Source organism: Parasteatoda tepidariorum, chromosome 3, assembly GCF_043381705.1.
Source record: "Parasteatoda tepidariorum isolate YZ-2023 chromosome 3, CAS_Ptep_4.0, whole genome shotgun sequence".
In the NCBI taxonomy this organism is placed as follows: Eukaryota; Metazoa; Arthropoda; class Arachnida; order Araneae; family Theridiidae; genus Parasteatoda; species Parasteatoda tepidariorum.
This window is the reverse complement of record NC_092206.1, coordinates 1,888,856-1,901,649: the sequence shown is the minus strand read 5'-3', so window position 1 is coordinate 1,901,649 and position 12,794 is coordinate 1,888,856. Positions and strand designations below refer to the sequence as shown.

Genomic DNA, 12,794 nt, shown 5'->3' with positions numbered 1-12,794 from the left:
AAGAGAACAACAAAATAATATCTGTAAACTGTATGAACCACAGATTGGCATTGGCAACCAAAGATAGCTTTGAGTGCCTTAAAAGATTCGTTAAAGTGGATGAAATTCTAAACAGCACTTACAAGTATTATAAAAGCAGTTCAGCTAGAACGACTAGCTTGAGAAATGCTCAAAATTTATTTAATGTAGAGAATAGAGGTACAACAATTAAAAGAGTGGGCTTCACTAGATGGTTATCCCACAATGAAGCAGTGAATTCCGTTCGCAAGAACTATGAAGCCATATTGGCTGATTTAGAAAACGCTGCAGTGAATGACTCTTCAAAACAGCTTTCCGGACCAAGCCAGCGGTTTGCTGAAACAATTTCAGAATTATGATTTTTTTTAAAGCAATTCACTTCCTATGTAATGTGTTATCATCGATCACACATCTCAATTTAAGCTTGCAGCAAGAAAACATTGACATAGGGTTGATAGAACCTAAAGTACGAAACACTTTAGCTGAATTGGAGAGACTTAAAAAGAAACCCGGTGGGACTTTTTGCAAAAAGTTGGAGGAACGTGCTCGACTCCTCAAGATAATGGCACCAATCGGATCGAGCGATGGTGCGTTTGAAAAAGACGCAAAGGAGTTTTTAGATATTCTCATTAAAAACATATCAGAAAGGTTGGAAAATCAGCAAGTGATTTCGCACTTGAGTACATTTAATTTAACGAGATTCGTAGACGGAAAGTCAATTGAGTTGTATGGCAATTCAGAGATAATTGAACTTGCTGATTATTTTGAGTTTGATGAAGAATTGTTGTGTGAAGAATGGAGTGACTTTAAAAATCTTTATCTTTCCATGTCAAGTATTCCATGTTCCTTGTATAAAAAAACTAAACTCAATAATGCATGAAACAAATAGCTCCAGTAGATTTCCTTTAATTACCCAATTAGTCACAATAGCAAATATTTTACCCGTTTCTAACGCAGAAGTAGAAAGAGTGTTTTCACAACTTAAATTAATTCTAACAGATAAAAGAAATTCTCTAAAATTTGAAAATATTAATAGATTGATGATATTAAAGTTAAATAATGAGTGTAATTTTGTTGCTGCCGTAAAGAAATGAAGAGACGGTTATTTTCATAAATGATATTTATTTTAATATTTTTAATTAGTTATTCAAATATTTTTCTTAAAAATAACCAAACCTAGTTTTTCTTATAAAAATATTTTTTATAATTTTAATTCAATTTAATAAAATCAGATAAAAAATATAAAATTCGCTTTCTTTTTTTTTATTTTGAACTTCACACTACAAAGTATCACTAAAATATGTTCATTTGAGCAGATCATCATTTAATCCATGTTCTGATAGTTTTTTTTTAATTGGTTTAATGTAATTATTGGAGAACTTTGCATTTTATTTTAACAATATGCTTACTATATAATTAAAAGCATAAATTATAGCAAGATGCTTTATTGAATTTTGTATGTTATTCAATAGTTTAATTCTAAAAATGTTTTTTAATTTGTATGGTATTAAAAAGTTTTTTTATGAAAATATCTTAAATAATTTAAATTCTTATTTCTTGCATAAATTTTTAATTTAATATAATCAGATGAAGAAAAAAAAAGGAAATTTTCGACTTTTTTTCAATCTTGAACTGATGACAACAAAATGTGACTATAAAATATGTTAATTTAAGCAGATTTTAGTTTTAGGCTTACCTGAAAAATGGTGGAAATAAGAATAGACCATCATTAAATACATGTTTTGATAGTTTCTTAAATTGGTTTAATAATAATATTGAAGAGAACTGAGTTTATTAAATTGGTTTATATTGAAGGAGAACTGAGTAAGATGCTTTATTGAATTTTGTATGATATTTTTTTAGTTAATCTTTAAAAAAAAAAAAAAAATTCTTGATTTATTTGATATTGAAAACATAAGCTCATTTGAATTGTTATTAGTTTATTTAATGTATATTATTTAATGCTGCATTTTTAATTATATTGTTATGTTATGCTACTTAAAGCACCTATGATAAAATTAAGAGCTGAAAAGCATTCTTTTAATTATTAATTCATTACTATAAGCACACATTTGTTATTATTAATATATGCATGCATATTCAATAAATTACTAAGCTAAATAACTCATTAACTTGATTTATATGTTAATTTATTAATAAAATTTTTTAAATAATATTATTGCTTTGGTATTTTTTGTAAAGTAAAAAGTTTTTTCTTTTCTTTTACTAATTGACTGCGTTTTTTTAATAGAATGTATAAAGCCCATAGAAANCTGATAAAATATCCCCCTTTTTTTAAACTTTTGCACCCTGCCCTTTTTTCTGCCTAGAATGAGCTCTGCATTAGTAGTCGTAAACCCAAAATTGGGTTGGTTGTTCAACGACTCATATAAAATAAAAAATATTGGAAGCAATTAATATTGCTGAATTTGCATAGAAAAAAAAAAGAGTAAAAAAAAAATGACAAGTCATTTCCTTGGCACTTGGAAAGTATCATTTTGTGTTGTCTCTTGTTTTAAAAACTAGCATACAAAAACTTACACGTTACTTTTTTCGTTTGCCCAAGACTGCTCAGGATAGTAAACTGGTGGTAAATTAAATGTTTTTACACATAAAAAGATATTAAAATTTCCACTTAAAACTTGCGTATTAAGTTTTGTTTTAGTTCCTAGTATTTAACTAATAAAATTATGTATTTTTTTCTCCAAACAAATGGGTAAGGGGTTAATAAGATGTGGGTGACAGCCTGCACACAAAGATCTTCCCACCAGTTTTTGAATAGGACTCAGGGGCCTGTCCAGGCCGAATTTACTACCATTTAGCGGTACCCCCACAAATTCAACTTTAGGAAAAACGGTAGTTTCACAAAATACTTTTTCTTAAAGTTTTATTTTTGTATCCTTAAGAAACGATAAATCCATATTTTTGTGTTGATTTTTTAATATAATTTTCAATTATGTTTAAATTTTCACAAAATAGGTACCTTCCAGAAAAACCTAGATAGATCCCTGAGGCTTCCATCACAGCTGAAGTGAGCCATTTGGATGGCAATGTAATCTGCTCTCTAATTTGTCCAAAAGGCTGTCCCATCGGGACTCTGAAAAGGCAGTTTTTGAACACCCATTTCTTCAAACCACGCCTGTGCAAGTCTCGATGTGTGCATGAAAGATAAATGGGCCGAAATATTGCCGTAGAGTGCAGCATTGTTCACATACACAACTCAAGAGTTCAAACCACAGGAACTAACAGGCACCCCCACGCCATAATGCTTCCACCACCGCAACAAGTGGGTTTTGGACAGATAGTGTATTATCAAAGTTCCTCATCTATTGAATTTTAATAACAATTTAAAGTCTCTTCAGCAGTCATTAAATCACACAAACTACCATGAGTAGAGGACAGTTCAGCACAGTAAACAGCAGTCAATCTATGTCATGAGACACTATCACAATGAGGTGCTGTACTACTTCCTCGTGCACTACTCGAGCCATCGTATAATATACAGTAAAACCTAGCTACAATAATATTTTGGGGACACAATAAATATAGTGTTCCAGAGGGATATATTGTTATATCGAGGGTCTGCATACTTTGGGGACACAAGATTTTTTTTTTAAATTTTAATGTTATATATGTATTAACTATAAATCTATTTATATATTATATAAAAATTTAATTTGCAGAGTGTTAGTTATGGTTAAATATGAAATCAGATAGGAATGTTACATCTTCTTAAGAGATAAGGTAGGCAATTCTAAGAATGGAAGGTCTTGGGGTGGTCTATGTGCATCATTGAGATCTGAATACAAAAGCCATTCACTGCAGTGAAAAGAAATAAGATAAGTACATAATCAGCAGTGAGACTTCTCTTGTCAGAAAAACCGGAAAAAAAGGCAAAGTATGATAAAATAAGATTTTTTTTAAATTATTTGAAAACCTATAATAAATGGAGAAAAAAAGGTTGAAATTAGGAGAAAAAAAAACGTTTTACAGGGAATATTGCTTCAAAGAATATCGCAATATTGAGAGGTTGATAACATTAATTAATATGCAAGTTCGTAGTGACTATAAAACATTATTGTAATAGAGGGAGTTATTGTTGTATCGGATATTGTAGTAGCGAGAGTTCACCGTATATGTGCTATTCCTCAAAAAATCTAACCACCAATAATCGGTATGACAGTATGAGGCATCATTGGATCCACGTATGCTTAAAATTTCTACAGTCATTTTAGAAAGGATCAAAAATAAAATCTAAATAATTATTACATAGCTTAAGTTTCTGTTTTTATAAAAATACAAACTAATTTAAAAAAAAAAATACCTAACGTATAATTATTTAACATTATTCGAGACAAGCTAATAAATTGAATCTAAGTAAATACTTAGGGCAAAAAATTTTTTTTAACCGTACTTTTAAATTATTACTCGCGACAACCTAACAAAATAAATAATAACTATGGTGTAGCCAAAAGATAAAGAAATACCCAAGTTTATAGTGCCACATAATCTGAATAATATATATATTTAGATTATTGCTCTATCATCCGCATGCATTCTTAATTCTAATTGGCTGTTATGTGAGCTACTGATCGCAAGTCTTCTGTGATTGGCAATGTGTGTATTTCATTCTTATTTTAATATTAAAGATAAGATATACAGTCGGACCTCTATTTAACGAAGTCACTAAATCCTGATAAGTTCGTTATATGGGTAATTTGTTAAATAGAAAATCATCATTTAAAATACTTAAACACAAAAACAGGTTTCAGATTCATAAACACTAGACATAATTAAACACTTTTATCTTGTAAATTATTATCTACTATCAAATGGTTTCAAATGATTTTAATATTTCATCATATGAAAGTGTGGTGATTTCTTCATAATTTCTGTCTTCGTCTTCCTCACAATTTATTGCTGTATTGTTTTTATTTTTCACACTGTCCAAAATATTAGATTCAGTTAATGTTTCTGTGGTTGCAGCTTCAGAATCAATAAAAAGAAAATCATTAATCAGTACATCATCATAAATTTTTTGGTTCTCTCTTAGCTGTACCCACATTTTAAGTTCTTCCACTGGAATATGATCCTCGTGCTCCGCACTTTCAAAATTCACCGCGCTGACTAAAAATCCAGCTTTAGTAAAACTGTTACAAATAATATGACCTGTAACATCAGAGTACCAAGCTTCAGAAATTTCTCGTGAATTGAATGCTATTATCTCGCGAATGCTTTCTCGTAAATTGATTTTTCAAATAGATTTCTCTATGAGATGCAAACAAAAAGGGACTACTTTTTCTAAAAGTGGCTGCGACAATCCCCAATCAATTCAAGGTCATTTCCCCCATGAAATGCTTTAACAAGTTTGAAATATTTTGGGAAATAGGGAAAGTGGATATCAGAGAAAAGTTAGTTAAATAGAAAATTCACTTCGCTAGTTGAAAGTTATCTTACGAAAAAGTTTCCAAAATGTTCTCGGTTCCTCGAAAAAAAATCGCAAAATGGAAGTTTATTAGATAGAAGTTTGACTGCATATACACATGACATATTTTATTAGTTTAAACTTCATAAGAAATCGGGAATAAAAATTGGAACCTAATAAAATTGCATAGGATAAAAACATTTAACTTACTTTTACTTTTGCAGACACCGTCACCCCACGAATGCTTCTTTTTATTCCTGGGATTTGGAGATCGGCCTGTTTTTACAATGCAAGTGTGTAACCAAATACTACAATTTCTTTGCATATTCTTAAAAAAAAAAGAGACAAATTTAATGTGAATGTAATAATACATTAAAATGATTTTGAAAACTACAGACCTTCAAACTTCCATATTTTTCGGTCCTTTTTTTTTATAATCAAATACGAATACCTACTTAAGATACAAATCTTTATCCTTTTATTAATTTTCATTCATTATTATTCTATCTATTGATAGACAAAACAAGAAGAGTTTTTTTTTTGTTTTTAAACAATCAAGAACTTAAGACTGAGTAAGCGCCTGCTTCAAGGAAAAGCAGCAATGATGATGCTAATCAAGTTTACTTTAATTTTTCCTTTCAGCGAATAATACAATGAATAGAGAAAAATATTTTTGTTATGTATACTTAAAGTTTAATTTAGTAAGTCAGAAAAAGATAAAAAAAATTTTAAGATATGTGTGTCGGCACCAATTTTTCTTATTTGTTTTTCCATTATGGAACCTCCGGGCACTGTCAGTTTTTGGTTTCACCACTGACAACAGAAAGGCTCCTGTGTGTTAGCAGACAGTGCGACCCCTGATGAAGTGCTGTCCAGCTAACACACATATCTTAAAATTTTTTGTCTTTTTCTGCTATTGTTTTTCTAACTTACTAAAAAAAAAATAAAACAAATTGGTTTTAGCTGCTGTAGGCGCTTTTCCATTTTGTTTTATTATTTTAAATGTTACTTACTTACATTGTCTTTTTCTGAATTTGTAAATTAGTTCCGTAAATTAGTTATCGTAAATTAGATTAGTTTGATTAGATACTTAAAGTTTACTTACAATTTTACATACATATATCTGCTGGTGTAAAAAATTTTCTATGCTAAAGAACTCTGTATCACAGACGATGCGTCACAGCAATAACTTATTTATAGCATAACTAACATGTCATCCAATTACTAATTTATAGCAGGCCATTACTAATTAATAACAGGCCATGCAATATTTAATTTATAGCAACCTCTCTTTGGCATATTTGACATGTTACAGTGTGTTAGTGGAATTAGTGAGCTTTTTAACAGATTTAAACTCAGAACAAAAAATGAAGAATGAAATCGATATTTTAAATTCTTACTACTTTTTCAAGTGAAAAAGAATAAGTATTTTAAAAATAAATGCAGCTCACTCACACTTAAATACATATAGATATGATCTCATGTTACAACAGGGATGCCACTCAAATCTGGAGGGGGAAAAAATCCCTGTGTTTTCCCTGTACATATTATACACACAATATTAAGAGGAACCACAACAATTACTGCCTTGTGTGAGCTATATTGGGACAACTATATTTATTAGTTTTAATTGCTTGAAAAACTTAGAGAAAAAAAAAGGAACATCTGAATATACATAAATAATGCTATAGTAAATAAAATAATTTGGCATAGCTGAAATATCATCCTTGAATATCCCACAGACAATGCTTTGAGTGGTCACCATTTTAAAGATGAAAATACGAAACATAATTCTCTGTATTTTCCCAATTTGTAAAGAAATAATTAAAATTCCCTGCATTTTCCTTGTTACTTTAGGTGGTTTTTAAATTCCCTGTACTTTACAGGTTTTCCTGGAGTGGCAACTCTGTGTTATCTCATTAATAAATGAAAACTGCAAACCAAACAAAACAATTAAATCTTTACAAAATAAGAGTTTTTTTTTTTAAATATAAAATTTTATATCGAATGTTTTCAAGTACATTTATTTCTAAATGAAACAATTAAGCATCAATTTAAAACAAAATTCAGGAATTAGTATTCTTTAAAAATAGCTTGAATACTAAAAGTTAGGTAGGTACTTTATTTCTATCGCTCGAGAGCTGCACAATGGGCTATTTGCGTCCGTCCGAGAAACAGGCCTGAGGATGTTCCGAAGACATGCAATAGCAAATGCTCTGCAGAGGGGGTGGCTCCTCTGCTTTGGTAGCCTGACAACCGACGCAAAGTCGAGCACTTTACAGTCGAACTGCATAGCGAGGACAGATACCGCTCACATTCAGTCCCTACGCAGACTAATAAAAGCGGCCACCCCACCCGCCTACTGGACACAGCCAGTGATGCGTGACTTTAGTGTTCTACCGAGAACCGTGTCCTTACGATCAGTCCACTGTGGGACTTGAATACTAAAAGTTAATTAAAAGTAATAAAAAGTTAAGAGTTAATTAAAAATAATTAAGAGTTCTATAAAATTTGTTTAAACTATTTCAGATATGCCAACTTTTCACATAAGTTATCTGTTAGTACAGTAACACAGAAATATATACAGTTAGCGCTTATGAAGTTTAAATTTGGATAATTTCAAGGTCATACACAACTTAATTCTATACAGGTATATAATATTAAAAAAAATATGCATGAATTAAATAATAAAATAACGAACAGATAAAGGTACAGAATTAAAAATTATCAGGGGTCTGTCTAGGTTTTTCTGAGAGGTACCTATTTCGTGAAAATTTAGACATAACTCGTGAAAATTAAAATTACATTAAAGAATCAACACAAATATAGATTTATTGGTTATTACGGGACACAAAAATAAAATTTTAAGAAAAAGTATTTTGTGAAACTCCCGTTTTTCCAAAACTTGAATTTGTGAAGGTACTGCTAAACGGTAATAAATTTGGCCAGGATAACCCCTGATTATACAACACTGAAATTATGTACTTAATTAAAACATGATAGAATTAAATTGATTACTTAGAATAAACGATTTTAGATTTGGTTAAATTATTATTGCCTTGTTACCATCCTAGATTTGCACCACTAAAATTTTTTTTACTGGCCTCATTTCACATTTAAGTTTATGCTCTTTTGCTTTTCTATAAACATTCTTAGGCAAAACATTTCTGCATCAATTAAAACAAACCTCAGAGGTTAATATTTTAATATTAATCAGAAAAATAGCTAGAATACCAAAAGTTTACTAAAATAATTAACAGCTATATGAAAATTGCTTAAACTATTTCAGAGGTTCCAACTTACAAATTGAATGGATTAAAAATTATTGCTCACAAAATTTCAATTTTAGTTTAGTTCAATTTAGTCAAAATTTCAATTGTGAGTTTATGTTTTGTTTTCTACATAAAGAAAAAAAATTAAGTTTTAGAATAGCTTGTTGGAAGAGGAAAAGATGAGATTTCTTTGCTTTGCTTAACATACCCTCTTTCAATTAAATCGGTTTTATTTATTTTTCGGAATAGTTTAACACGTTGACTGCCGTGCTACCCATATTTGGGTGACAGCAAAGATTCTGATCGGGCCATGGCACCCATATTGGGGTGACGCTTATTTGACTATTTGCGAAGGAAATTCGTATGTATTTGAAAAGATATTTCACAGAAGATAACAAAACTATTGAATTGTTATATAAGTAATACAAATATGATTTCTTAAGAAAATTATAGTGTGTCCTGCAAAAGCTTTCTTGTTCACTGCTATTTGACCTCACTAAGAAATAAGTTTCCATTTTTATTTTTGAAATTTCAAGAATTTAGGGTAAAGATTTTAAGTTATACTCATCTTTACTCAGCAAAGATTCAAACTGATCGTGGGGATCAAACTATGGGATATACTATGTACTGTCACGTACTTTTTGCTTTCCTACTTGCATACTTTTTAAGTACTCAAAAAATATTTTTAAGCAATATATACATTAACAAAATGCAAAATAATTTCCAAAGACTTTACATAATCGTGATAAAATAACCAGTTTTTGGCAAAGAATATTTTTTTAAATAAGCTATTATAAAATGATCAAGAAAATTTTCGGTTTGATATCAGAGGGTGGAAAATGAAGCCTGAAAATGAGAATATCTTGCTAAATGCAGCAGAGTCGCACATGAGAGAGCAAGAATCTCAATGAACACAGCTCAGTAGACACACATACGGACTACCAATTATTTAATCAAACATGTAAAACAATCAACGCTTTCACATGCTACCGACCGAAGGTACGTGGAAATGGATTGTGAAAACGTTGAATATAAAAATGAGAAAAGCACGGTTTTAAATAATATATGGTGAAAATAGACACGGTAAAGAAAAAATCTCCTTTTTGAAAATGGAAAATTAAGCACTTTTTAAAATCACCCAATGAAAAAAAGCACCTTTAAGGGCTTTTGAGATGAGNAAAATAATTAACAGCTATATGAAAATTGCTTAAACTATTTCAGAGGTTCCAACTTACAAATTGAATGGATTAAAAATTATTGCTCACAAAATTTCAATTTTAGTTTAGTTCAATTTAGTCAAAATTTCAAATTTTAGAATAGCTTGTTGGAAGAGGAAAAGATGAGATTTCTTTGCTTTGCATACCCTCTTTCAATTAAATCGGTTTTATTTATTTTTCGGACTAGTTTAACACGTTGACTGCCGTGCTACCCATATTTGGGTGACAACAAAGATTCTGATCGGGCCATGGCACCCATATTGGGGTGACGCTTATTTGACTATTTGCGAAGGAAATTCGTATGTATTTGAAAAGATATTTCACAGAAGATAACAAAACTATCAGGGGTCTGTCTAGGTTTTTCTGAGAGGTACCTATTTTGCGAAAATTCAGACATAATTTGTGAAGAATTAAAAATTATATTAAAAAATCAACGCAGAAATATAGTAAAAATATGGATTTATCGTTTCTTAAGGGATACAAAGATAAAATTTTAAGAAAAAGTATTTTGTGAAACTGCCGTTTTTGATTCAGTTGAATTTGTGAAGGTACCGCTAAACGGTAGTAAATTCGGTCTGGACAGACCCCTGATTATTGAATTGTTATATAAGTAATACAAATATGATTTCTTAAGAAAATTATAGTGTGTCCTGCAAAAGCTTTCTTGCTCACTGCTATTTGACCTCACTAAGAAATAAATTTCCATTTTTATTTTTGAAATTTCAAGAATTTAGGGTAAAAATTTTAAGTTATACTCATCTTTACTCAGCAAAGATTCAAACTGATCGTGTGAAGTGGTGAGAGGGGAAACAGCAACGGATACAAATAAACAGGCACGATACCATGGAAACAAATGGAGCGAGATATTATTCTTGTGACCACCACCAGACAATCACATTATCAACATATCGGTGGGAGAACTTAGCAGAATACGATTCATACAGGGGTACTCGAGCAGGATGCATAGCCAATCTTTTAACAAGAAATAAGCACCTTTTAGATGCCCGATGGCTGAGTGGTAGCGCTTCGCGCTCCTGTGCCACAGATCCTGGGTTCGAACATCGAGACGGGCACAGTTGACTCAGCCTTTCAGTGGGTCGATAAATGAGTACCAAGCATGCTTGGGAACTAAACATTGGGGGTTACGCGTTCTGCTGACCATCTTATCGGTACATCAGCTACTGCACCCCAGAGCACAAGGTGAAAAAAAGTGAGATGGGCACAGTAGGCCTTGGCATTCTATGGGCTGTCACGTACTTTTTAAGCTATGGGCTATACTATGTACTGTCACATACTTTTTACTTTACTACTTGCATACTTTTTAAGTACTCAAAAACTATTTTTAAGCAATATATACATTAACAAAATGCAAAATAATCTCCAAAGACTTTACATAATCGTGATAAAATAACCAGTTTTTGACTAAGAATATTTTTTGTAAATTATATTAGCTATTATAAAATGATCAAGAAAATTTTCGGTTCGATATCAGAGGGTGGAAAATGAAGCCTGAAAATGAGAATATCTTGCTAAATGCAGCAGTCGCACATGAGAGAGAAAGAATCTCAATTAACACAGCTCAGTAGAAACACATACGGACTAACAATTATTTAATCAAACATGCAAAACAATCAACGCTTTCACATGCTACCGACCGACGGTACGTGGAAATGGATTGTGAAATTGTTGAATATAAAAATGAGAAAAGCACGGTTTTAAATAATATAAGGTGAAAATAGACACGGTAAAGAAAAAATCTCCTTTTTGAAAATGAAAAATTAAGCACTTTTTAAAATCACCCAATGAAAAAAAGCACCTTTAAGGGCTTTTGAAGAACAAAAATAAGATCCTTTAAGCACTAATTAAAATGCTATGCACCATGTCATGGTGCAATTATTGTAGATTAGTTGCAAATAACAAAATTCCTAGGCTCTCTGCAGTTAAGGAAAAGAAGATTAGATTATGGATATTCAGAAATGTGATTTAATGACTCACCTTAGAGGCATTAATTTCTGTTTCTATAGCGTAAGAACCATCACCATTTGGGCCTCCATACCAATCACCATAAATAATATCTGGCTTGAACCACACAAGAGATTCTTCTTTATACGCGAGCTTCTCATTCTCATCAATATATATATACAGATCCTAAACAAAACAAGAGATAATTTTAAAATTTAGAGGTAAATTTCAAAACAGAAATCACATTTCCAATTTATCATACCTACCAACATTGGAGAAATAAGATGACGGAGATTTTACTAGCAACATTTTTTAGGCTACGAGTGAAGTTTTGATACATCATGCATAATTATGTAAGTCAAAATTGAAAATATAAGCACTTACATTTAATGATTTGTGTATAAATCTTAATCTAAAGATTTTTTTAAACCATAATTAATAATTGCTTAAACTATAAATACTCAACATACTGCAGCAGTACTGGCAATAGCACCATATTTTGAGGAAAAAGAGTACTTTTGTAATCAACAGAAATTTTATTGCCAATTTCTTTTATTTAAAAAAAAAAGAAAAGAAACAGGAAACAGTCGTAAAATACAGGAGTTTTGGTTCAAAAAAAAAAAAAAAAANAAAAAAAGAAAAAAAAAAAGAAGAAGTGGCAGGTATGAAAATATTATTTTTTATTCATGAAATTTTCTTTTGTGACTTAATGAATGCAATTTAAACATATTTCAATGAAAATATTACCACATTTTACAAAATTTCTGTTTAGCCTAAAAAATAAGCAGCATAATTATAATACGTACTATATGAGTTCCATTGGGAAAAAGATTCTGAGATGTTTTTGTAGGCATGCTAGATGACTGTGAAGAAGTGCTAGTATTCGCCTGGGGACGTCTG

General features: G+C 30.6%; 1 protein-coding gene across 1 annotated transcript in view; it reads right to left on the bottom strand.

The window, feature by feature from the left end:
* Positions 1–12,794, bottom strand: part of LOC107441959 (putative lipid scramblase CLPTM1) — a gene marked incomplete at its 5' end in the record, with an annotated part of 49,685 nt that extends 36,891 nt beyond the window's left edge. The window contains 3 exon segments of the mRNA XM_071178198.1: positions 5,654–5,771; positions 11,928–12,080; positions 12,701–12,794. Of these exon segments, the coding sequence (XP_071034299.1) occupies positions 5,654–5,771; positions 11,928–12,080; positions 12,701–12,794 (365 nt within the window).